Source organism: Vitis riparia, chromosome 18 (genome assembly GCF_004353265.1).
Source record: "Vitis riparia cultivar Riparia Gloire de Montpellier isolate 1030 chromosome 18, EGFV_Vit.rip_1.0, whole genome shotgun sequence".
Taxonomy (NCBI): Eukaryota; Viridiplantae; Streptophyta; class Magnoliopsida; order Vitales; family Vitaceae; genus Vitis; species Vitis riparia.
The window spans coordinates 33,235,210-33,262,656 of record NC_048448.1 but is presented as its reverse complement, the minus strand read 5'-3'; the positions used below and the strand labels follow the sequence as shown (position 1 = coordinate 33,262,656).

General features: G+C 34.7%; 2 protein-coding genes, 2 long non-coding RNA genes and 1 pseudogene across 4 annotated transcripts; 2 read left to right on the top strand and 3 right to left on the bottom strand.

Annotated features, from left to right (window-relative positions):
• Positions 1–1,636: 1,636 nt before the first annotated feature.
• Positions 1,637–4,186, top strand: LOC117905742 (protein FAR1-RELATED SEQUENCE 5-like). The gene is made up of 3 exons (XM_034818623.1): positions 1,637–3,220; positions 3,946–4,035; positions 4,127–4,186. Exons 1-3 carry the CDS (start codon positions 1,637–1,639, stop codon positions 4,184–4,186), a joined length of 1,734 nt encoding a protein of 577 aa, XP_034674514.1.
• An 858-nt stretch (positions 4,187–5,044) lies between these two features.
• LOC117906472 (ubiquitin-like-specific protease 1A) lies at positions 5,045–6,795 on the bottom strand. The gene is made up of 5 exons (XM_034819492.1): positions 6,761–6,795; positions 5,813–5,905; positions 5,550–5,690; positions 5,369–5,469; positions 5,045–5,270 (listed from the first exon to the last, which is right to left on the bottom strand). Exons 2-5 carry the CDS (start codon positions 5,900–5,902, stop codon positions 5,060–5,062), a joined length of 543 nt encoding a protein of 180 aa, XP_034675383.1. The 5' UTR covers positions 5,903–5,905; positions 6,761–6,795; the 3' UTR covers positions 5,045–5,059.
• Positions 6,796–7,061: 266 nt separating this feature from the next.
• LOC117906471 lies at positions 7,062–7,507 on the bottom strand. The gene is made up of 3 exons (XR_004649828.1): positions 7,491–7,507; positions 7,272–7,397; positions 7,062–7,179 (listed from the first exon to the last, which is right to left on the bottom strand). It is a non-coding gene; the product is annotated as an uncharacterized LOC117906471 (long non-coding RNA).
• An 8-nt stretch (positions 7,508–7,515) lies between these two features.
• LOC117906470 lies at positions 7,516–9,294 on the bottom strand. The gene is made up of 3 exons (XR_004649827.1): positions 9,260–9,294; positions 7,736–7,840; positions 7,516–7,637 (listed from the first exon to the last, which is right to left on the bottom strand). It is a non-coding gene; the product is annotated as an uncharacterized LOC117906470 (long non-coding RNA).
• Positions 9,295–15,929: 6,635 nt separating this feature from the next.
• On the top strand, positions 15,930–23,142 carry LOC117907089 (annotated as a pseudogene).
• The last annotated feature ends 4,305 nt before the right edge of the window (positions 23,143–27,447 follow it).

Sequence of the window (27,447 nt, the reverse complement as noted above, 5' to 3'; positions counted from 1 at the left end):
GCTTTAATAATTTGTCATAAAACAACTAAATATTCCAAAATAATTTGTCTTTTCTTAGTACTTTTTAGGAACCATACATAACCTAAAATATTTAAAAACAACAATTTTTTTTTAATTTCTAGATACTTGTTGGGACAAGCCTAGCGTAATGTTTTTTAAAAGTACGACAAAGAAGGGAAAACATAACGACAAATCCCATACACCTCATTATTTGATCATTTAAATTATGTTGAAGAATTGTACTTAAGCAAAACAAAAATTTAAATGTACTACAAAAGAGAATTAAGGGAAAGTGAAACCGGTCGACTTAACCGGTCGACCGCCTCAATCAACCGATCGAGGCAATTTTAACCAGTGGCTACCGGTTGAGGAATTTTCCCAACCGGATGAGGAATTTTCTCAACCGGTAGCCACTGGTTAAAAAAATCCTCAACCGGTTGAGAAAATTCCTCATCCGGTTGAGGAATTTTCTCAACCGGTAGCCACTGGTTAAAAAAAATCCTCAACCAGTTGAGAAAAATCCTCATCCGGTTGAGGAGTTTTCTCAACCGGTTGAGGAAATTTTCACCAGTGGCTACCGGTTGAGGAATTTTCTCAACTTTCTTAGTACTTTTTAAGAACCATACATAACCTAAAATATTTAAAAACAACAATTTTTTTTTTTTTTTTCTAGATACTTGTTGGGACAAGCCTAGCGTAATGTATTTTAAAAGTACGACAAAGAAGGGAAAACATAACGACAAATCCCATACACCTCATTATTTGATCATTTCAATTATGTTGAAGAATTGTACTTAAGCAAAACAAAAATTTAAATGTACTACAAAAGAGAATTAAGGAAAAGTGAAACTTGTTTTTACAAATATAATATAACAGTTAGGAATATGAGATTTGTTGGTTTATGGAGCGTTAGGACCACTTGTTTGCTTCCTTGTATGTTCCAATGGTTGGACCACTTCCTCCTTGAATGTTCCAAATTGTTTGATCCCCACAATAATTAATATGTTTGTTTTTTATTTAGAGGATATATTTAAGAAATTAAGTATTGTGAAAAATATTACAATATTTTGATACATTTTTAAAATATACTATATGACTTTATTATAGTAATTATGCTATGCATTGTACATATAGTTAATAATATCAACTTCATTTTATACATATAGAGAGAAATTGTATGTGTAACAAATAATCATATTTAACTAATAATGAATTTGAAGTAGTATATAAAAATAAAATATTTAGAATCCATTAAATTATAAATTTTCATTTGCATAACCTATTTATTATATTTACCCTATTTTCTTGGAAGCCTTAGTTTTTTTAAGAGAGTGGGTAAAACAAACACATAAGAAATATGCTTTCGTAACTAAATTTTCAGGTGAGATTAAATAATATAATGGATATGTTATAGTTTTTTATTAATGTTGATTCTTGGGCCTGGGCTTATATGTGGCATATTGTCAAATGAAAACATTGAAAAGGTAGATGCGTAAGACCCATATTTTTAAATATCCTATGTGGACTTTATCGTAAATGATATATCAATCAATATGACAATGATAGGATAATTTGTTAAGGTATTATGGAGACACTTTTTGACATAATTTATGAAATGTAGGTGATGCAATCGGTGATGGAGAAAACAATCAAGCAGGAGTTTGAAGTGAAAGCGGAGGACGTTGTCGATGACGATGCATATACAGGTGCAACTTACAAGCTGGGTGGAAACGGTTGGGAAGAGAAAGTGTTGAAGGGTATTTCAGTGGAAGAAGTATGCAAAATGAAATTTGCTTGCATAGACGAGGCCGAAACATTTTACAACATGTTAGCAAAACTAACCGGATTTAGTATTCGAAAAGATGATTTGAAGCGAGACAAGAATGGAGATATAATATCTCGAAAGTGGGTGTGTTCCAAAGAAGGACATCGAGCGACAAAGTTTATTGAGAATGACAACCGACAGCGTGAGCCACGATCGTTGACTAGAGTTGGATGTGAAGCTGCATTTCGTGTAGGCTTGAATAGGAAAGATGGAAAGTGGATTGTAAAGGAATTTATAGGAGATCATAATCATAATTTGGTCGATGCTATCAACAGACAATTCCTTCGGTCGCATCGAACAGTACGTAATCCAGAGAAGGCACAAGTTGATGTTTTGCGTAAAGTAGGTGTTAAAACCACACAAATTATGGACTATATGGTCAAACAATCAGGGGGACATGAGCACGTCGGTTTCACACAAAAAGATATATACAATCACATTGATGCAATGCGTAGAAGTGAAATTAAAGACGGTGATGCAGAAGCGGCATTGGCTTATTTGTGTGGAAAGGCAGAAATGGATTCTTCATTTTTTTATAAATTCAACATTTATGAAGAAAGTCAACTAGCAAATTTGTTTTGGGCTGATTCAATTGCTCGAATGGATTATGCGTGTTTTGGAGATGTCCTAGCATTTGACACAACCTATAGGACAAATGCCTATAAAAAGCCTCTAATAGTGTTGGTCGGTGTTAATCATCACCACCAAACTGTTGAATTTGGTTGTGCGTTATTGATAGATGAAAGTGTTGGGACATATGAATGGGTGTTGGAGACATTTCTTGAGGCAATGATGAATAAGAAACCCATATCTGTTGTAACCGATGGGGATAAAGCTATGCGTAAGGCAATTAAAAAAGTATTACCCGATACATGTCATCGATTGTGTTCATGGCATTTGCAACGAAATGCATTCACGAATGTGCATATTAAGGACTTCTCAAGCATATTTGCAAGGTGCATGTTCATGCGTGGGAATGAAGAAGAATTTGAAAAGGTGTGGCATGAAATGGTTGCAAATTTGGGACTTAATGAGAATCGTTGGGTAACCGAGATATATGGGAAACGTAAAAGATGGGCAGAGGCGTATTTACGTGGAAATTTCTTTGGAGGGATGAGAACCACACAAAGGTGTGAGAGTATGAATGCATATCTAAATAGATTCTTAAAAATTCGCTTGCGACTGTATGAGTTTGTACAACAATTTGATAGAGCCATAATGAGAATACGGCAAAACGAGGCAAAGGCAGAGTTCGAGTCAAACAATTCTTCACCAGTGCTTTCAACCAAACTATCCATAATTGAAAATCATGCCGCGACGGTATACACGAAAGAATCTTTTATTAAATTTCGTGAGGAGATGAAAAATGCAGAGTTATTCTTTGTGGTAGGTCTTGTAAGTGATCATTCAATGCGGGCATACACATTATCCAAGTTTAGACACCCGAACTTAAATTGGGAAGTACAATTTTGCCCGGATATTATAACATTAAAATGCTCATGCATGATGTTTGAGTCAATTGGCATCCCATGTTGCCACATGGTGGTGGTTATGAAGGTGGAGCATTTGGAAGAGATTCCTCAGTCATGTATTATGAAGAGGTGGACAAAGTTAGCAAAGGTGTATACAAGATCAGTACCAGTGAATGAGACGGATAACGACATGGATCGGTTTGTACGATATGGTTCATTGAGTTCGATGTGCAACAAGCTCTCCTACTTTGCGGCAAATACGTCATCTTCATTTATAGAGGTGAAAAATGAAATACAAAATTTGACGGCGAGAATGGAGGAACTCTATAACTATAATTTGAAAGGGAAGAAAATAGCAGCAAATGGAGCGACAGGCACTAACCAAGTTTGTGATCCAAATATTGTGAAGACTAAAGGAATCCAGGCAAAGTGGCAATGAATGTTCAAAAGGGAAGACGATGCAGTCGTTGTAAAAGAGTGGGTCACACAATTCGAAAGTGTCCAGAAGCTACAATCCCTCAAAATGCTCCTCAGCCGGATTATATGGTATGTCATATTCAATAAAAAATTGCCCCTAAGATTAATTTTTGTAGTTGTACTTACATAAATGACTAACATAATTGTTTTGATGGCATTATGAGTACGTAGGAGGAAACTAATTTGTCTTCTCAATGTGACATTCAAATGGAAATGATGCCTTCAACAAATTCAGCAGTGGACATTTTTGCAACCATACATGTAAGTAAAATAGGCTTGTTATATAATTTCCAAACATTGATAACATCTAATTCAATAATAATTGACAACACTTAATTATTGAAAAATGCAGGGAATGTTAGGGGAGCAGTTGTCGAATGACCGATCTGACATGTACATAGATTATGGTTGAGGAATTTTCTCGACCGGTTGAGGTTTTTTTTAACCAGTGGCTACCGGTTGAGAAAATTCCTCAACCGGTAGCCACTGGTGAAAAGTGTCTCGACCAGTTCATGGAGGCGGTCGACCGGTTTAGTCAACCGGTTTCCATTAGTTACAAAATACCCTCAACCGGTTGAGCAAATTCCTCAACCGGTCAATACCCATCTTCACCCGGTTGCCACTGGTTAAAAAACCATCAACCGATTGAGAAAATTCCTCAACTAATTTGCTATATTTGTGAACCGGTTCCCATTGGTCAAATCATTCGTCAACCGGTTGAGACAATTTCTTCATTGATCAACCGCTGTGCACAACTTTAAAAATTGCTCACTCCCTTTAGAAAAATCTTCAATAACTCAATTGAACGCCGACATCGGGTCATTCTGCATCCAAAATTGTTTGAAGTGGTTGGGACAAATCCTCAACGAGTTCACACTGCATCCATAGGGTCATTATCCATATGAGGAATGTTCTCAACCGGTAGGCATAATGCGTATGCCTATGAAAAGTGGACTTAGCTAAATCGTTGGACTGGTTCTTACGGACTGAACGTCATTCGTCAACCGGTCTACTAATTTACTAACTATATATTGTTAGCATAGATAAATGAATATTTACAAATCTGATTAGGTTAAAGAGCGTACAAAAGCACACATGTCGAACATGAATGATACCAATATATTACAATTTCATTTTGCCTACCATATTGAAAGAAGAGTATATGGATATTCAAATAAAATGGACTTAATCATTAATAATGTATGGTCATTGAATCTCACAACTTCCCAATAAACATGACGATATGTGGAGATGGAAATGATAAATATTAGAAAAATAACAAATATCATAATAATAATTTTTTCATTGATCGTGTCGACGTCTTTATACAAACAATAGCCACAATGGTTTGTTTTTCTCTATTTCCCTCGTGTAAAACTAAATCACATGCTATTTCTCGACGTATTTTAACAGAATTACAAAAGTCGGAGCTCGTCATCGAATTACCATTTTTGAATCTCTGCATATGTCTAATGACATGCACTCCACAGTCCCACCTAAGAAAAAGAAAAGAAAAGCAAAACAACTTATTGAATGGTTGTCTAATTATACCTCAGAAAAAGAATAGTAATGTGAGTTATGTATTCATACTAACCCATTCTCTTGGGTCGGAATCGAAGGAGCCCAATCAATGGAGAATTGGAAGACATCTTTCCCTATGTCATACAGTTTGAAGAACGTTTGACAAAATTCAACCTAATTTATTATGCAAGTGTTAATAAATATGGAAGAGAAAAAAAATAGAATAGAAGAAAAATATAAACATGAAAGCATACCACTGTTTTGACACTCTGAAACCGGAACTTGTCTCGATTCTTCGATCGTAATGAATCCAAAATTTGGATATGAGAGTTTTTGAAGTCAATGACGCACAGATACCAATGACCAGGGCATTCATCATGCATTGGAATAAATAGCTGTAAAGTTAGGAAAACAATATATATGAGTTGGGGCACAAAAAATCTACTATATTATAGGTGAAAACAATATCTATTCTAAATTTCATATATGCAATTAAACATTAGAAAGAATTACTAACCTTCTCGCAATCATCCAATTCGCTAATGTACTTACTCACGATGGATGTTTTTCTATCGAAAACAGGATGAGGACTCCCGCACAAAATCATTTGCTAATAAGAAAACATAATACAAACATTAGTATATTGTACTTAATATGTAAGTAAACAACAAGAGAAATATGAGCTTACTGAAAATGTTGTGGGAAGATAGCATCTTATACTTCGTATGCCTATGAATTGTCTTTCAAAATAATTTAGCTTTGAGGCTTCTAGATTTATTACCTGTTGTTGAACAATAACTTCAATAAATTTATTTAACTAATATAGCATGCATTTGATATAAATGAAGTAGGTACTTACAACATCCATCAAATTTTGTCTAGGACGTAAGCACTCAAAATCTCCACGAACTCCATGTTCATGACCAAAGTCAACAAGAAGTTCACTAAAATAATAATATGTTCAAACAAACTTGAGTAAATTCGAAGCATATGAAGGCTAAAATTGTAACAACACATCTATGCATGTTCTAGACGCGACAAACCTTTTTGACAATGCTTTATTGAAAACATAATCAGCGACAAGAGATTGAAGTACATTGAATGATTGAGTATCCACCACGTCTTCACGAATGGACATGGGGATTGACTAATTCGAAAACAAGACATAATTATTAACTATATATGTTAAGTATCAAAAATAAGAACAATGATATTAAACTATTTGTATTATACCGCTGATGCTTCACGTTTTACCATCTTCCTTAATTTGTGTACAAACGGGGAGACCTTGAATTTACTTGGTTTCCTCTCCCTTGATGAACGTGTTTTCATGACATGATTAGGATAACCACATAGTGCTCGTAATGGTTCCTAAAATGGAAAATGCAATTAATATACATCTATTTACTATGTAATGGTTAAGTAGTTGTAAAGAAAATAATTTTTTCTTTTATATGATACATACCTTTCCATAATCTCTTCTACTCCTTTTGATTGGAAGTGGTAAAATATTTTGATTTTCGTTTGGAATGATATGCACTTCAATTGATGTAGCACATGCATCTTCATTCTTTTCATTCAAGTCCTCGGTGCATAACTTCTCATTTGACAAAGTGTGAAGATAATGTTCATTCACATTCATATTGTTCGTATCTTCCAAACTTCTCTCGCATGGGAGCATGTCATTCTTCGTTCCTTCCTCGTGCATTCTCAAAGGTTTTCCGCTTGACCTAAGGAAGAGACCTTTCACTGTAGTATAATCTCCTCAAATTTAGCCAAAATTTGATCACAACTACTACTACTTGCACCATAAGCCATATCAATTAGATGTGTCTTTAATTGTTGAAAGGTTTTATCCATCTCCATTAAGTTCCCACCATCAACCTAGTGATATATACGAACGTGATTAATAACATCATAATACAAAGGTTCAATGCTAATATAGATAGTCACGAAGAATATTGTAAAACACTTACTCGTTTAATAACATCTTTGTTTAGATTGATTACAAATTTCTCATCATCCTCATTCTCACTCGCCATTGTCGTTGCATTTCCATCAACGCAATCCCTTATTTCATTTTCTATCACCCATATTTTGAGCTACAATATATTCATCAAAATATAATACATATCAGATTTTAAATCACTAAAAACTTAAATAAATAGTAAACGACTTTCAAAACTATAACTTACATTCTCATTTGCATATCATCCAAGTTTTTTCAATCTTCGTTTCCTGTCCAATACTTCATCATCTCCCCAAGCAGTAATCCGAGGAGAAGGTCGAGTATATAGCGGTAGAAATTTCTCTTCAAACGATATATGCTCGTGGTAGAATAACTACGAGTATATTTGACATAGATATATAGTTAATTCATAAATTATATTAAAACAAAATCGTAATTCACTATGATGTAAATTAATTACAAGGACATTACCATTAAAAACAATAAGCAACCGCAAACCCCACTTTGTTGTTTCTTCTTAAACTCTTCAATCCCGTGCACAAGATAGGACAACACAAATTCTGCCCAATTCATCTTCTTTATTGAATTGATGTCTTCCACAAGATGTAAGAAAGAACGATTCACAAAAAGCTTCATTGTTGGGCACAATAATGCACCCAACACAAATAATACAAAACGAACTTTAAAATCGTTTCCACCCTCTTTATCCTCCCTAATTTGATTTTCTAACATCACTAATGGCAATCGCCCTTTTTTATCACAATATTTTTTACATAAATCATTCTTATGGCCAACATCTTTGTTCATGCCAATCTTGAACCCTCTTGCCCTCAATCCCATAATAAATTCAACGTCAATGAGGGATAATTTGATACAAGTATTATACAACTGTAACATATAAGTGTTCGGATTAAAACTATTTATCAACCAAAGACATAACCCATGATCAATTTTCCTACATCGAAGTTGCAAGAGGCTACCAAATCCTATTTCTTCTATGGCTGCCTTTTGCTTTGGTTCTAATTTTTCAATCACTCTAATCACTCGCTCGGGGGAGCATCGAGTCTGAAGATATAACTGAAAAGATACACAAACATCAAACATGTTTACATTAATATAATTTCCAACAAATACATAAGTAAAGAAATTAAATATTCATTACAAAAAAAAAATTACCTTTGGAACAACACCCTTTTGAAGTGAATATTGTTTTGAACTTTCTTTGGACTTTGCGATGAAATTTTCTTTTTCTACTTTTGAAAGTGCATTCCACTTCTTGCCCAATTTTTTCCTCAACTACATTAAGTGGTCACATAATTTAAATTCTAATTTTAAAATGTAATTATATTAGACATAGCAATATTATTCCTTACATCATCATTTATCTTCACTCCTTTATCCTTCTCTTTCATCATGGCTAATTGATCGTTACTACAAAACAATTTCAAACAAATTTAACAATAACAACCACAAAAAATACATTAAAAAACATATTATTTTACATATTTCTATTTTCCCTTACTAGTAATGTATCCAAGCGCCGATAGGCCTCTTTGGATTTCTAACAACTTCAAGACCATCGCGTTCGCTCCTAAAAATTAAATCAAATCATTTAAGTCAATTTTTATAATATGATTTCGGATATAATAAATCAAACATACTTTCACCACCACATTATCTCAACATAAGTTTTTTTTCACATTTCAATAAATTTTATTTTTATATCTTACTACAATCAATCAAATGCCAAATAAATACAAATACCATTACAACTACAACATCCTCCCTAAATATCTTTACATTTAAAATGATGACAAAATTAACATATAAATTTTTTTTAATGTTCAATAATCTAACCACCCTCTTTTTCTATAATGTAATCAATCCATAAATCTAACAAAAAACATGAAATATAATGGACACAATATTGTAAAACACATAATTACTACTCACATTTTTTCCCTTTATATAGAACTCGCCAAATAATTAGGATACAAGCGCCTTTTGAGTAACAAACAATTGTGTCCTTCTCAACTTTCTTTTCCTTAGTACTACACGCCCTCTTCTTCTTTTTCCAGCTACGTCTTCAATTCGGGTTTTTAAACCATTAAATTTAGAACCTAAAAACAACCCCTTACACCTCTTAAACAAAATATAAAATATGAAGAAAACACAACGGTTATGAAGATTCCACTAAAATTCTCCGTGTGAAAGAACCGAAATTATCCGTGTGACAAAATGCAGGGGTAGGGGGGAGAGAAAGCAAAAATTCAGAAAATTTACATAAAATCTTCGAGAAGAAGAATCTAGCAGAAAAAATAGCTGACCTGGACATAAGGAGAAATGAAGTCTAAGACTCGGATCTTGGCACTGACCTCGCCCACAATCCTGAGCTCACGGTCCTTGAGGGAGACTTCTTTGATGAGGTCAAGACGTCGGCTTGGAGGAGGTTGGCCCGGTTGACGGCAAAGGTGGTCTCCACCTAGCTGTGGAAACGTCTTTGATAAGGTCTGCGACGTCGCCCTCGAAGAGGTTGGCTCGGTTGAAGCCGACCATGGTCTTCACCCAGCTGTGGAGAATCAGTGGAGAGAAAAACGGGAAAAGGGAGAGAAAACAAAGATGAGAGCGGGAAATGGGTGAGCCATGGAGGAAGTCGGCAAACAAAGATGAGAGCGGGAAATGGGTGAGCTAAGGAAGTCGGCTATGGAGGATGCGTGAGACAGCCAGCTATGGAGGGGTGAGAGCGGGAAATGGGTGAGCTGAGGAAGTCGGCTATGGAGGATGCGTGAGACAGCCAGCTATGGAGGTGAGAGCGGGAAATGGGTGAGCTGAGGAAGTCGGCTATGGAGGATGCGTGAGACAACCAGCTATGGAGGGGAAGAGAGCAAATTTGGGGGGAAAAAGGGGAGATGGAGGAGAGATGGGGGAGAGAACAGGAGGGGGAGGTACCCGGTTGACATTTTTTTGAAAATTTTTTTTTCTTTTTCATTTGGATGGCTGAGATTTAATCATTTTCATCCAATGGATGAAAAAAAATGGAGGCATGGTACCGAAGGAGGTATTGTAGAATTTCCCTATTTCCATATATATTCTCGTTAATTTGTAATAGGCTCCATTTTAAAATCTGATGTTTATGAAGCAAAATTCGGCATGCAATATAAAAATTAGTCTTAAATAATGGTAATATAAATTATAAGAATTTTTTTAATAATTTTAATAATGCAAATAAACTCAAAAGAAAAAATTTTGAGACATATTTTTCAAAAAGAATTTTCAAGTAAAACATTTGATATGGAACTTATTTAAATATTTTAAATCATTTAATTATTTATTTAAAATGTAATAAAAACATTTCAATAAAATTAATAATATTACTGGCAAGTTTTAATTTTTTTTTTAAATGGATTAAAATTAATTTAAGATAGTTTTATCATAAAGTTAGGTGTATATAGATTAATTTGAGTGATTTCAATTAATTTAGAACACTATTTACTTTGAAGAAATTGTCTATTACAATAATTTGAAGTTAGTATTATTTTTTAATATAAATATTTTTTAAGTAAGTTTTCAAGATATTTAATAAATATAATGTATTTAAAAGCCTAAACACCAAGTCAAGTACTCTAATCAAGGAATTTTCCTTATGATTTTTTTATTTATTTTTATAGATGAACAATTTTTGCTTTTTTACTTTTTCATATTTGTTTAAATAAAGCCTTTTTGAGTCCAACCGAAATAATGTTGTGATGTGAAAAACCAAAAATTTTCCATATTTTAAATACATATATATTCATAAATTTATCAAAATCATAGTAAAGATATGTTTTTCATTTTTTTTCTAAGTAATCGGCCTTTAATGGAGACTATGAGTGTCTACATTGAATGCACATGACCTATTTACCATGTACAAATAAAAAATAGTTATCATAAAATGATGAACACTAGGGTCTTATTTGATAGCTGTTTTTAAAATAAAAAAGCTTTTCTAATTTTTATTATAAAAAAAATCAGAAAATATGGTGTTTTCAGAAAACTTATTTTAGTTATTTTCAGTTGTTTTTAATTGTTTTTTTTAGAGTTGTTTTAAAGTGTAATTATACAAACATATATAATGATAAAAAATAAAGCTATGGACATAAAAATTATTTTTAAAACATATTTAAAAATATTAAAAACAGATTAAAAATAATTTTAGATTCTCAAACAAATTTTTGTTCTACAAAACATTATAAAACAGTTTTCAAAAACTGTTCTTAAAAACTATTTTTTCATAACTGTTTTAAAAAATAGTTAGCAAATAAGGCCTAAAAGTCTCTACATGCAATGCACCTTACCATATACAATTAGAAAATAGTTGTTTATAAAATATGTAAAGCATGATTTTTTTTTTTTAACAAGTCCCAAAAACACACAATTGAATAGCCGTTTTTACTCATTAATTTTAAAAAATATAGAAAAAGTAACCTTAGTTGTTATAAATCAATTTTATCTTCATCTATTTAAAATATATATATATATATATATATATATATATATATATATATATATATATATATATACATTCACAAGTCAGATAATTATTTTTTTAAATGACTTTTTACTTGTCAAGTCAATAATACCAATTGAATTTTATTTTATTTTTTTGTAAAAATTGATTTGAAATTAATAAATAAGAAATTTTAAAAATTAAAATACAATTAAAACTAAAAATATAAAAATAAAATATTAATTTTTACTTTGTTAAATCATATTAGTAGAAAATGTACATTCGAAAAAGAGTTGGAAATTTGAGAGGCGATATTTTATTTTTTTAAGTTTTTTTTTTTTTTGGTTGTATTTAACTTTTAATTTTTTTTTAATTTTAATTGTATTTAATTTTTATGTATTTTGGTTTTAATTATATTTTAAATTTTTAAATTTTTCTTATTTTATTATTGATGCCAACTAACAAAATTTTTATTCAATTTTATTAAAGAAAGATGAGAAGATGGGTATAGGGAATTAGGAAGATTATCATGGAGAATTTTTCCAAAATGATTTGTATCTCATATTATATAATAAAAAATTTATAATATATTTATTTATATGATACTTTTATTAAATCAAAATGATAAATCAATTTTTTTTATAATTTTACTTAATAATATTTGACTTATAAAAAAATGCATCTATTTTAAAATATTTTTAAATGAATGAATATAAAACTGATTTATAAAAGTTGAGGTTCCTTTTTCTATATTTTTTCAAATTAATGAGTCAAAACTCACTTTTTTCTATCTAAAAATCATATTTATATTAATAATATAAGAGTTGTTTGAAAATGATTTTAAGAAGTGTTTTTAACTTAAAAAGTGTTTTTGAAAAAAATAAAAATAGGTGTTTAATAAAATTTAGGAAATATATTTAAAAATCTGAAAAATATATTAGTGTTTTTTTTTTGGAGAAACACTTCATAAACCATTTTCTTAAAAACACTTGATAAACGATTATCCTAAAAATATTTTTAAATTAAGAAAACACTAAGCATGTCAAATGCAATCTTTTAAGTATAACATGGGAAAATGAACACAATGAACACACTCTAAGTATAACATGAGAAAATGTGGATTTACCTCATATATAATCATAACAGGTAATGAACATTTCAAACAAAATATAAGTAAACAAGAAATTGTAAGGTTGTCCTCACATAGGTGTGAAAACATCCATGTGAACAACATAATATATAGAGAATCAAGAAACATTATTGGATCAAAAATAAAGAAAGTTTAATTGTTTGTAAGAAAATGTATGCATCAAGAAGAGCACGAATTGGCCTTTTGCTCTTTATTGGCTCCACAAAGTACTCCTCATCAATTGCCTAACAAAACAAGGGCTCATCATAATACAAAGAAGTTACTATCTTCGGTGGAATATTAATTATGTACCAATTGTTTTTGCCTTTTAACGCTTAAATAGAGATGGGTGAGTGTTCCCATGTAGGATATATATACTCCTCTTAGAGAATGAAGTGATAAAATGAGTATTCTAGATTGTTGCAGGGAAAAAAAAAAGTTGTGTTGTTTGATATATTAACATTTGAAAAGAGAAGTAAAGTAATCTATTTTAATCATGTATATATTGTTTGCTTTAACTACAATGGATCCTTACTATTTTAAAATGCATTTTAAAGTCATAATTGTTCATTGGACCTAGAGTGACTAATATCCATATAGAAGAGAGTAAGTTATTACAAATGGTATCAAAGTCGATCTTTAATTTTGATGTAAGCCTTCGTCTATTTGACCCCGTAATCTTGTGAGGACATAATGAGGACATCATGTCTGTATGAAAGATAGGGTTAATTGTAATGTCTCATATTTTATACATACATATATATATAAACATCTCTTAATCATATGGGCGTATTTTAAAGTTGTAAGTGTTTATTGGCTCAAGACAGATAACATCTATATTGAAGAGAGCAGGACATTATAAATGATATCAAAGTTGATCCTTGACCTAGTGTGGGAATTTGTTTAGCCTCGTAAGAGGTATTTGTCCATCTAAATGCCCTACAATCCTGTAAGACATAATGAAGAAGTTATGTTTGTTTAAGAGTAGTAATGATATTCTAAAATACAATATACACAACATACTTCTCTTAACCATGTAAACATGTTTTAAAGTTATGAAGGTCCATTTTACCCAAAACAACTACATGGCTAAAAGTGAGCCATTACAAATAGTATCAGCAAGGATCTTCGACCTTGATGTAAGTTTTTACTTGTTTAACCGCATAAGGAGTAACTGTCCTTTTGGCCCCATAATCTATGGGGCATAATGAGGATGTCATGTTTCCATGTGAGATCTGGGAGGTGGGATTGCAATGTCTCATATCAATTGTGAGGTATATATGTATACCCCATTGACCCATAGTGGATCATATCTGCATGGGAAGGAATGGGAAGTTACAAATTTTCAAAGAAGTCTATAAAAAAATAAAATAAAATAAAAAATCTAGAAGGCCTCAAAAAAAACACATTCTCAAATTTTAGAAATTATCACATTAAGAAAAATCATGCTTCTATTCAAGCCTAGTTTCAAATAATTTATCCTTTTTAGGTTTTTATTCTTCAATTACAAATGAGCAAACATCCATCAACATTTAGATTGACAAAAAACACATCATTGCCTACCAAATATACAATAAAACTTAAAATATATCATACTAACTAAAAGACTTGCTATTGGATTATGAAATTCATATTCACCAAATTCAAAAAAAGAAAAATAAATGAATAAAGCCTAAATTGAAACATAATTTAAAATCGTTTTTGCATAATTTGAAATATCTAATCCAAACCTTATCATTTCAATTCTAATTTACCTTTATTTAAACCTATCCAAACTTACTTGTGACGTTTCAATTAATCAATCAGTAACCTTGAGTCTTTAATAGAGAGTAAGTCATCATTTAGAAAAATCCTATGTTAGAATAAAAAGAACAAAATTATCAATACACAAACTATAATGTATAATGTATTAACACTCTCAACTATGTAGATATTATCCACTTTGAACCTAATGAACTCCTATGACTTTAAAACATACCTACAATAATAAAAGGAATACATATATTAAGATGAATTATATATATAACATCAGAAACTTTTTCTCTCATTCAATATAGGATATCACAATCATTCACTATGAAAATATAAAATCTTTATTGCAGACATATTTTAAAGTGTTAAATTTAGAACGGACAATATTTGTATGAGAGGAATTGAGTCATTACAAACTATGAGTTTTACTATTTTTCATTTTGTAAAGCAATGAGTGTTAAGTTAATTGTATATCTATTCTTGTATTGGTCATTACTTTTCTATACTAATATCATAAAAGAACTTAAAAGAAATAAGATTAAAAAAGGTCGGGTGATGCAGTGATGTAAGGGAGAAGGTGTGGGTGCAGCCAATGTAGACTTCCGGGTTGGACATGGGTGCACCATGGTCAATGAAGGTGGCCAATCCATATATACACATCACATTATTGCATTTTCATCATTAGTGACCTCACCCGATGGACCCTTACACAATACATATATTATTATTCAACCTCATAATGGGACCTCATGTCTTTCAAACTTCTCTTATTTTGTTTCTATACTTTCTTCATTATTTTTAGCCATTGTGGATTAATTTTTCCTTTTTTCTTATCATTTTTTGCTTTGGTATAAAAATTAGTTTTACCCGATGTGATAAGAAAATAACCATAATTTAAAGAAATGTGATAAGAAATTAATATTTTTGTAAAATTTTAAATGTTATTTAACAACTCATTAATCCTTTATTTTTAATGATTATTAAGGGATTAATGATTATTTAATAGTTCATGCTGAAATCAGAGTTGACATGACAAAGGATTTGGACAGCAGAAAAAGCTTTCAACTTTGATCACCAGGGATGTCCCACTCATATAACTGTAGCAGCAGCCGCCGCCAAATATACAGATATAACAGCCTCTCTCTTCTTCTTCTTCTCTATAAATACTAATAGGCTTCAACACATTGGACTTTCAAGTCTCAACACACTTTGGATATTGTTTTTCATACTTCATTCTCCGTAGTTTGATTCTTTCGTTCATTGAGTTTTTGAGGGGAAAAAAAAAAAAGAGAGAGAGAGAGAGAGAGAGAGAAACTAACAGAAATGGAAGGAAAAGTGGAAGGAGAGCAGCCCCTTCTCACACCATACAAGATGGGCACGTTTCAGCTCTCTCATAGGTACATTTCTCCACTTCCTCTCTTCATTTTCTTGCATTTTCTTTCATATCTTCTGTTTCCACTTGTTGGGGGTTGTTAGAATTTCTGGGTTTGTGCTTGATTCAGAAAATCAGAAAGCAGACAAGAAAAGAAAGGAAAAGAAAGTTTTTGAGAGTGGTTTCTGGGAAAGAAAGAGGGAGGCTGTATACTTGTATTTGGCTGCATTGAGGGAAAATTTTTGTGAATGGGGTTATGAGAAATAAAACTTATTAAGATTTACAACATCAATTTTTGTACATGTGCTCTTGTAGCACATGTACATTGCTCCTGTAACATATTCTTTAGATGAATGTGTTAGATTTCTTCGTCTGCAAGTTCTAAACATGGAAAATTTTTCTTTCACTCTTAACATTTGTAGGGTGGTTCTGGCTCCACTAACTAGACAGAGATCTTGGAACAATGTTCCTCAGCCCCATGCAAACTTGTATTACTCCCAGAGAGCCACTAAAGGGGGGCTTCTCATAACTGAAGCAACTGGAGTTTCCGACACTGCTCAAGGGTAATTACAGCAAACACTGCTTTCTCAACTTCTGTTCGTTTTCTAAGTTTAAATAAAAAATATATGATCAAGTTGATAGATATAAGATTAATTATCTGGTTTTTCCCATCTATGTAGCTATGCACATACCCCGGGTATATGGACAAAAGAGCAAGTTGAAGCCTGGAAGCCCATTGTAGATGCTGTTCATGCTAAAGGCAGTATCTTTATTTGTCAGCTTTGGCATGTGGGAAGAGTTTCAAACACAGGTATGTTCTTGAATTGTTGGGATACTATTTAGACGTGCAAGGAATTCTTTAGGTCTATTTTCTTGATGGAATTATGTGAAGGACACAACTGATTTGATACACAGATAATGTTCTCTAAATCTATCTATCCTAATATTACTGATCATTACAGAATTCCAGCCAAATGGGCAAGATCCAATATCTTCTACAGACAAGGCATTGATGCCACAAGTCCGAAGCAATGGCTTTGATGTTGCTGAGTTCACAGCTCCTAGGCGACTAACAACAGATGAAATTCCTCAAGTTGTCAATGATTTTAGACTTGCTGCAAGAAATGCTATGGAAGCTGGTAAATTCATCCTCTGATACAAATCATGGCTTAGCTTTCTGGTCAATTTCTTCGATGCACTGATGATAATATTGTTTACACAATACATAGGTTTTGATGGAGTTGAGATCCATGGGGCTCATGGCTATCTACTTGACCAGTTCATGAAAGACCAGGTCAATGATCGAAGAGACAAGTATGGTGGATCACTAGAGAACCGTTGCAGGTTCCCATTGGAAGTAGTAGAAGCGGTTGTTAATGAGATAGGAGCTGATAAGGTTGGAATAAGGCTTTCTCCATTTGGCCATCATGCCGAGGCAGGAGACTCCAACCCAATGGCTCTAGGCCTTTACATGGTTGAATCCTAAAACAAATCTGGTGTTCTCTATTGCCACATGGTTGAGCCAAGGATAAGAACAGCTGGAGAAATGTGTGAGTGTCCCCACAGCCTTGTGCCCTTGAGGAAGGTGATAGGTCCCAAACTCAAATAATATAAAAAAATTAGTAAATGGGTTTCTCTTCGGGTGAGAAAGTACCACAAAATTCTGAATAGCAATTCATTATTCTCTCACTGATATCTTCCGGCTGCTTTAAATAAGCCAAGCCATACACGGAAACCGAAATAAAAGGAAAGCTGGAAATGGAAACAGAACAATACCCCATACTAAACACAACCCATGACTAACAGACAATGACGTAAAACTCGCAACCACAACGCCACTACCACAACGCCAGTGACCCAGTCTTGTAGGTGACCCAGTCTACCCCAGCCACATGCACTTCGCCTGCAACTCTTTCCACGTACGTCCCACGTACAATCCTACATGCATGTCGCATGCAACTATCTTTCCACGTCCCACTTCATCCTAAATATTTGGGATTTGGCCTAAGGGCCCTTGCTGACCGTCGTGGCTTATCAATACCTCCCCCATTAGGTGGATCCTTGTCCTCAAGGTCCACGCTCAGAAACCTTTCCAACAACTGTTTGGTGGGCTCCCACGTTGCTTCTTCTACTGGTAGAGTTTCCCAATGGACCAAACTCTCTTCGATAATCTGGGCTCCCTGTTTTCTCCAGCGGCGATCTAGTATAGCCCGTGGCTTCAGCATGACTATCCCCTCGTCTGTGAATGGTGGCAACTCTTCGCTGTGGTTCACCCCATTTTCTTCGTTAGTGTTGTATCGTTTGAGTAGGGATACGTGAAATACGGGATGAACGCACGACCCTTCTGGTAAGTGGAGCTTGTATGCGACTGGACCGATTTTCTCCAAGATTTCGTAGGGCCCATAGAAACGGCTGGCTAATTTCTGGTGAACTCTTTTGAAAACGGTTTGCTGGCGGTATGGATGTAACCTTAGCAGCACTCGCTCTCCAACCTCGAACGACACATCTCGTCGTTTTTTATCTGCTAGTTGTTTCATCCGATTAACCGAGCGTGTAAGGTTGGCCTTGAGTTGTTGGAGTAATTCATCCCTGTTTCGTAGTTGCTGATCAACTTCATGCACTGGTGAGAGGCCCTCGTTGTATGAAGGAATGGTGGGTGGCAATCTACCATACAATGCTTGAAAAGGGGTCATTCCCGTGGAGATGTGGTAAGTGGTATTGTACCAGTATTCAGCCCAAGGTAAGTAGAAGTTCCATTTGCGTGGCCACTGATGTACAAAGCATCTGAGATACTGTTCAACACAGCGGTTGACAACTTCCGTTTGTCCATCAGTCTGCGGGTGATACGCGGAGCTGAGCTGCAGTTTGGAGCCCGACATCTTGAAGAGCTCTTGCCAGAAGTTGCTCACAAAAATTGGGTCTCGGTCACTAACGATTGATCTGGGCATCCCGTGTAGCTTAACGACACCTTCCACAAATTTTTCTGCAACACCCTTGGCCGTAAAGGGATGGGTTAAAGTAAGGAAGTGGGCTGACTTACTGAGCCTATCGACGACTACCATGATGGTATCCTTGCCCTGTGAAATTGGTAACCCTTCAATAAAATCCATCGTGATGTCATCCCATACTTGATTTGGAATGGGCAACGGTTGTAGGAGTCCTGTCGGTGCCAAGGTTTCAACCTTTGCCTTCTGGCACACCATGCAACCCTTGATGTACTCCTGGACTGATCTGAGCATCCCTGGCCAATAAAATTGTTGCCCTAATTTTTTGTATGTGCGCAGTATGCCTGAGTGTCCGCCCATCTTGGTGTCATGCATCTCGTGCATCAACTTGGAACGTAAGGCAAGATCGGCTGGTACGATGACCCGTTCTTTGTAACGTAGTAGACCATTGCGCCACACATAGTGGCCGTGGGGCTGGTCCGCAGCTACCCGACTCATGTTTTGAATATACGGATCCTCCTTTGCAGCTCGCTTGATTTCCTCCCATATGTTAACCTGAGGAATAAGGATATTGTGAAGAACCGGGCTACCTTGTTTTCGTGAAAGGGCGTCAGCTGCCGAATTCTCACGTCCCGAACGGTAAGTGATCTCGTAGTCATAGCCTAAGAGTTTGGCTACCCATTTTTGCTGATCAGGCGTAGAGATGCGTTGTTCCAAAAAATATTTTAGGCTTCTTTGATCCGTCTGAATATAGAATTTTCGGCCTAGGAGATAAGGCCGCCATAGTCGTATTGCTTCCACGATGGCTAGCATCTCTTTGGCATAGGTGGACCACGATTTTTTTGCTACCCCAAGGGCCCGACTCATGAAAGCTACTGGTTTACCTTGTTGGGACAACACAGCTCCAATACCATCTCCTGATGCATCGGTTTCAATAGTGAAGATGTCGTTGAAGTTGGGCATTGCCAGTGTTGGTGTGGTGGTCATGGCTTTTTTGAGAGCCAGAAAAGCATCCTCCGCTTCCTCGTGCCACCCGAATTTGCCTTTCTTAAGAAGGTTGGTGAGGGCCCGTGCTATAATGCCATAATTTTTGACAAACTTCCGGTAATATCCTGTCAACCCTAAAAACCCACGTAGCTCAGTAATGTTAGTAGGTCGTGGCCATGCCACCATCGCTGCAATCTTACTGTCGTCTACTTTCACTCCTTGACAGGTGACTATGTGCCCCAAATACTCCAACTCTTGTTGCCCGAAAGCACATTTGCTAGCCTTGACAAAGAACTGTTGCTGCTTCAATATGGCCAGAGTCTGTTTTACATGCACCAAATGCTTGTCCCAAGTAGGACTATAAACTAATATATCATCGAAGAAAACTAGTATGAATTTTCTAAGATGAGGACGAAATATAGAGTTCATAATAGCTTGAAAGGTAGAAGGTGCATTACACAAGCCAAATGGCATAACCAAATATTCGTAATGTCCGTTATGAGTTCGAAAAGCAGTTTTAGGAATATCTGGGGGATTTACTCGTACCTGATGGTACCCAGCTCTTAGATCTAGCTTGGTGAAGTACGAGGCACCATAGAGTTCGTCCAACATATCCTCCACCGTGGGAATGGGAAAGCGGTCCTTCACAGTGGCTGCGTTGAGTGCCCGATAATCTGTGCAAAAACGCCAGTTTCCATCCTTCTTCTTCACTAGTAGTACTGGTGATGAAAACGGGCTCGTACTGGGTCGAATGAGGCCTGCATTTAACATATCGTGGACTTGTTTCTCGATCTCCTCCTTTTGGTAGTATGCATATCGATACGGTCGGACGTTAATCGGCTCGATGCCTTCTTTGAGAGAGATGCAATGATCAACTTCTCTTATGGGAGGTAGACTTGAAGGTTCGTGAAATACTTCTGAAAATTCCTGTAATATTTTCTGCATGTCAGGATGCATTTTTTTGTTCGACTCCTGGGCATTGAGGGATAGGCATATCGCGAAAATGGAATGGCCCTGTCGAGCCTCCTTTGAAAGCTCCTTGAATGATGCGGCTTGAATAACTTCACCATTGGTCCCTTGTAACCGCCTGATCTGATTCTCCCAAAGAAACTCCATGGTTAACTGTTTCCAATTGCACACCACGGAACCTAGCATTTCAAGCCATTGAATTCCCAGAACTAGATCCAATCCTGTCAGAAGAAGAGAGTAAAGAGTTAAAGAGAAAAGAGTGCCTTGGAGGTCCACTCGCACCTCTTCGAAACGCCCCTGGCATTTTAGTTTGTCCCCGTTAGCTATCCGCACAGTGAACCTCTCGGTTGGCACTACAGGCAACCTCAGTTCATGGGCCAACCTCTCACTGATGAAGTTGTGAGTTGACCCACTGTCTATGAGTATGATGATTTCGTGGGAACCGATCTTGGCAGCTACACGCATGGTCTTAGGCGCGGACCATCCCGTTAATGCATGCAACGTAATCTCTGGTTCGAGGGGCTCCTCTCGATTTTCTTCCACTAGCTGTTCTTTTGTGGTGTCGTTGCAGAATTCATTGTTGCTGTCCTCACATCCTTCCAACATAAGTATTCGTGGCCCTTGGCATTTATGTCCTGCAGTAAACCGTTCATTACAATTAAAACATAAACCTTGGAGACGTCGCCGCTGCATTTCTTCCCAACTCAATCGTCGGACAGGTGCTGCCGGTGCTGCATGATTTGCTAGCGGAAGAGCCAGGGGAGCTCGCACTGGTGGTGCAGGTCGTGTAACCCTCCTTTGTCTCATTAGTTGGTCATCTCTCATCCGCGCGAAGCGAATAACATCTTTCAATGTCTGTGGTTTAAACATGCGGATACCGTCAGATATCTCAGTCTTTAAACCACCCATGAAGGTTCCCACAAGAGCCTTTTGCGTCCAGCCGGTGACCCGATTGCCTAATTGTTCAAATTCCCGTTGATATTCGCGCAGAGAACTAGTCTGTCTGATCCGTGATAGAGCTTCGTCAAAATCCTCGCAATCTGAAGGTCCAAAACGTGCCCAAAGTTCATCTTCAAAATCTGTCCATGAGAGAACTCGTCCTTCTTCTTGGAACGTCCTGCGGATCCATTGCCACCATTGATTGGCCTCCCCTTCCAAGTGATAAGAGGCCAAAGAAACCTTCTGGTTATCAGGAGTGTTTTGGAATTCAAAGAATTGATTCACACGATTGAACCACTCTGTCGGGTCATCTCCGGAGAATCGAGGAAACTCTAGTTTTGCCGTTTTTGAGGATACGACAAGTCGTCCCCCATTGTGGCCTTCACGGTATTGGTTACCATGATTTGGAGGCTGCTGATCTGCAAGGAACACATCAGAGAGACGGTTAAGAGTCTCTTCCAAATGTCGCAACCTATTTGGCACGCCGAGCTCCATCCGGTGTAGCCCCTCTTGCACTTCACCGAGCCCAGCTTCCAACAGTTCAATTCGCTCTTTATTGGTGCCCATAGTAGCCTGGCTCTGATACCAATGATAGGTCTCAAACTCAAATAATATAAAAAAATTAGTAAATGGGTTTCTCTTCGGGTGAGAAAGTACCACAAAATTCTGAATAGCAATTCATTATTCTCTCACTGATATCTTCCGGCTGCTTTAAATAAGCCAAGCCATACACGAAAACCGAAATAAAAGGAAAGCTGGAAATGGAAACAGAACAATACCCCATACTAAACACAACCCATGACTAACAGACAATGACGTAAAACTCGCAACCACAACGCCACTACCACAACGCCAGTGACCCAGTCTTGTAGGTGACCCAGTCTACCCCAGCCACATGCACTTCGCCTGCAACTCTTTCCACGTACGTCCCACGTACAATCCTACATGCATGTCGCATGCAACTATCTTTCCACGTCCCACTTCATCCTAAATATTTGGGATTTGGCCTAAGGGCCCTTGCTGACCGTCGTGGCTTATCAGAAGGCATTCAATGGCACATTCATAGCCGCTGGGGGTTATGTGAAAGAAGACGGAAACAATGTTGTGGCTGAGGAGCGTGCAGATCTTGTTGCATTTGGACGTTGGTTCTTAGCCAACCCAGATCTTCCAAAAAGATTTGCGCTCAATGCTCCTCTCAACAAGTATAACAGGGAGACATTCTACGCACCCGAACCCATAATTGGCTACACTGATTATCCATTTCTTGGAGATACTGTTGAGTAGATCTTCTAAGGTCTGAAATGGGGTCTTGAATTGTTCTACCATTGAGTATTATGTGCATCTATAACGATCCATTTCCCAACTAAATGGATATTAATTGTTTGCTCCAAAGTCAAAGGACTCACAGTTTTAAAATAGATTTATATGATTAAGAGGAATCCATGTATACATAAGATGGAATTGGAAATTGAATTGTAAGATTGAGTATTATATGCATTTGTATGGATCCGTTTCCAATTAGATGGTTATTTTATGCTCCAAACTCAAAAATCTCTCACAGATTGAAAACACATTTATATATTATACACTCCAAAGTATTGTAGGCTCCAAACTCAAGGATTTCTCATAATTTTAAAACATATTTATATGACTAAGATGAGTTTATATGTATATATATATATATATATATGTGTGTGTGTGTGTGTGTGTGTGTGTGTGTGTGTATTTTTTACCTTTTTTCTTGTGGGTTGACTATTGCTTGTGAAAAATACAAATCAACTTCTTGTGGGTTGATAATCAAGCATTTTTGCTTCTAATCTACTTGATTTCTCTAATGACTCATAACTCACATCCAATCAAGTTAAAAGGATTTTAGAATTAATCAAGAAAAAAAGTATTTCATGTTGGTGTTTTCTTTTTAAAATTTGATTTGACAAAGTTTTTATTATTATTATTATTGTTATTATTATTATTATTATTTCTTTTGATATTTTGTTTCATTTGATGCCTTATGACTTGTTATATTATTTTTATTTTTTCTATTTGAAGGGGCTACCAAAGTATCGTATCCATAATATGAACAAAATTTTAATAATTTTTTTTATTATCTCGTCTTTCTTTTTTCATTTGACTCTTAAGTTTGAAATCCATACATAAAGCTAGTTCTTCATTATTGATAAATGTAATTAATTCTTCATTAAGTTAATAACTCATAAAGAATTCTTTCATTGTGTAAATTTCCAATTCTTTGTTTAACTTTTTCTGTCAATAGAGTTGAAAATCCTAAAATAAATTTTTCTTTCCAATAATAACTTTTACAATCAGATTTTGGCATCGACTTCAACTAAAAGCATATCGTTATATCATTTGAAATCTTGAAGAGTTTGACATATAAGATTATTGAGTATTTCTGAAGTTCTTTCTTAAAAATAAAATGAATCTCCGATGAAATATTTTATTATTGCAAATATTAAAATATTGATAACATCTTCTTCATAAGTTTGCACAAATGTTTCTTCTTCTTTGACTACTATTTTTCTTGCATTTAACATGAATTCTCTATCATTTTGATTAAGATAATGACCCCACCATTATTTGAGTACACCAGTGAATCCTATGACTAATGTACAAACAACATGAAAATCAAAATTATTAGTTTTGATTTTATAAGCATTAACAACTATTATTATTTCATGAAGTAAATTGATTATCTAATGTTCACTCATAATATCTATATCGAATTCATAAAAACTACTACCATCATGGCTAGTAGCTAATTTATAATTCTTTCTTCTAATTATACATCTAGAAAAGAAGGTTTTGAATAATAATTTTTTTCTAGTTATATAATTATTAGCTATTGTATTGATTGTTGTGGGAGGTGTGAGTATTGAAACAAAAGTCATTTTGAATTGATTTTCTAAATTATTTATTTATGAGTTTTCTTTTATTATATTTTGAATTTGATTAACTTATTGAGTTTTATTTGAAATAGTACTTTTAGTTGATATTTGATCAAGGTCATTAATATTAAGTTTGTTTAATTTAAGTCGCATTTATTTTAACATTGTTTCATCTTGAGAGTTGTACAACATTTATAGAAATAATGAAGTGTGTCTTGTGACACGGATGAAAATATCAGTTTTTACGGATATATTGGTAACTTAATTTTACGGATGTATTAGGATATGTCAAGAAATATCGGCGAATATTTTGATACAAAATTTTAATAAGACATAAATTAATCAAATTCTTAAAAGTGTTGAGAAAAGTTCTAAAAAATTATTGTAAAAGTAATAATAGATATTTTGACGTTATTTTGTTATAGAAATGTATGTATATATATATATATATATTTAGGAGAAACAGGGAATGAATTATCTTACAATGGTAGGGATAGGAAAGTTTTGAAGAAAGCTTTGGGCTTGAATGCTTACATGATGAGAGAGAAAGAAGAGGGAAGGAAGAGCTTAAGGTGGAAAAGAAATGAAAAATGAATTGTGCTTACAATTGAGGATCAGGCCTCCTTAAATAGCTTGAAATTCGAATCTTAAACAATATAAAGTGGAAGACAAGTTACTGTGTGCTTTTTGAATTCTGATGTGAATAGTAACCATCCATGAGTAAATAGTTAATAGTAAAATTGACTTTTTACTATAGCAATCTTGACTATCAGACGAATCTTGCTTTCGACAGAGCTTTCAACTGGGAAAAGCTGGCTTGACAAGCTGCCTACGAACTGTAGGTTCACATGATCGAGAAAAAATGCTTTTGGTGCCAAAACTTGTCGGTAGAGCATCATTTTATCGAAGGAAAGTCATAAGAAGTAATGAATGCTTGATCACAAGAGCTGAACGTTTTTTTTCAGGAGCTTATTTTGATTTTCTTATGGGATGAAAGATACCCTCACAGTCGTCTTCATTTTCCTAAAGGTAATTCGTTGTAGAATCATTTGATTCAACATAAGAATCTTCTTGGGAAAAGCTTGAGCTGCTTTTATCAAGGATTTTCTGAAATTCTTGAGGATTTTTTGTTGCTGCTAGCATGGCTTGGAGCTGTTGTTTCTTAAGAAGGAACTGTGACATATCATCAGAAGCAGAAGCTTGTGTAGGATGCTTAAGAAAATATTGTTTCACGGCTTGTAGTGAGGCATCATTTTTCAAAGGATCCCACCATTTAGTCTTAAAGGTCCTTCCCAGGGCAAGAAAGACTGTTAATTCGTTTGTAATAATTGCTTAAAATCTATATTCTTAACATCTTTTTGTAAAACTGATTTTGCAAACTTGTAATCAATTCTTAATAAAAACTCTTGGTTCAAAATATCATTTTGAAATTTTGAAATGCTTAAAAACTCCTTTTTGATGGTGTTATGAATGGGTTGGGTAGTATTCCAGATTCCTGAAGTATACCTAACGAACGACTCAAGGTTACCAATACTTTGCTTAAGAATCATACCATAACCTATGTTCGAGGCATCAGTCTTAACAATGTCAAATATTTCTAAACCAAAACATGGTAGGGTCTTGAACGTAGACTAAAAAATGTATTTCAAAGCATCAACAATAAAGTTAATGATGAAATCTGACAACTGGTTAAAGATTTCATTCTTAAGGCCAAAAGGCATTACATTCCATTCGTAATGTCCGAAGGGAACAATAAAGGTTGTCTTATTTCGAATGGGATACTTAGTCCTTCTTAATGCATCATTAAGAGGTTTGTAGTTGATGGCTAGTCTAGGTGTTCCTCTTTCTAATTCAACTTGTTTCTAAACATAGAAGGCTGAACAACTCCAAGGAGATTTAGACTTCATGTCAAGAAGATCCTGGATCTCCTTTTCACAATAGCTTAACAACTCCTTGTTTATCTGGATAAGTCTTTCTTTAGTGGGAATATTCTTCTCACTAAAAAGTCTAGTTCATAAGGTAACTCTACTTCGTGCTGTTTCCTGTGCCAAAATGCATTAGGAATGTTAGAGCAAACTTCTCCAACAATCTTATCCTTAAATTTTTCTATCGCAACTTGAGTTTCCATAACTTTCAATTGATTTTCTATTCTAACTAGATCAATCTCCTGTTTTAAGAGATTAACATGGTTTTCCTTAGCTTGAAGCACCTAATCTCTTAAAGTGTTTATACTTCTCTCATCAGGTGGATTGGCAAATTCAAATAGAATTTCCTTATCTAAGAGTTTTGTTCTTATACCTTGGTCATCTACCCACATAGGATAAATAGAGCTTAAAAAGAGGATTCCTAGGAGAGTTTTCTTCTTAAGATCCTTAATTAAAATGAATGTTTGCTTAATGCAAATGCCTTGGTTACAAATGTGAGCATCTGACAACTTCTACTTAATAGCAAGTCTTTTACCATTGGCTCCAAAAAGAGCTTCTCTGGTTTTTACACAAAGCTAAGTAGGTACTAGACCTTCTTGTAGGCAATTCAAAGTTGCTCCTGAATCAATCAAAGCAACAATATCAATGGAAAATTTATTCTTAACTACTATAGTAAGGAAGACTTCCCACATCTGGAAAATAACCCTCCTAATAGTATTTAAGTATGCATCTACCTCTTCATCATTAGCTTGTGAGGATTCTGGAACCTCTTCAAG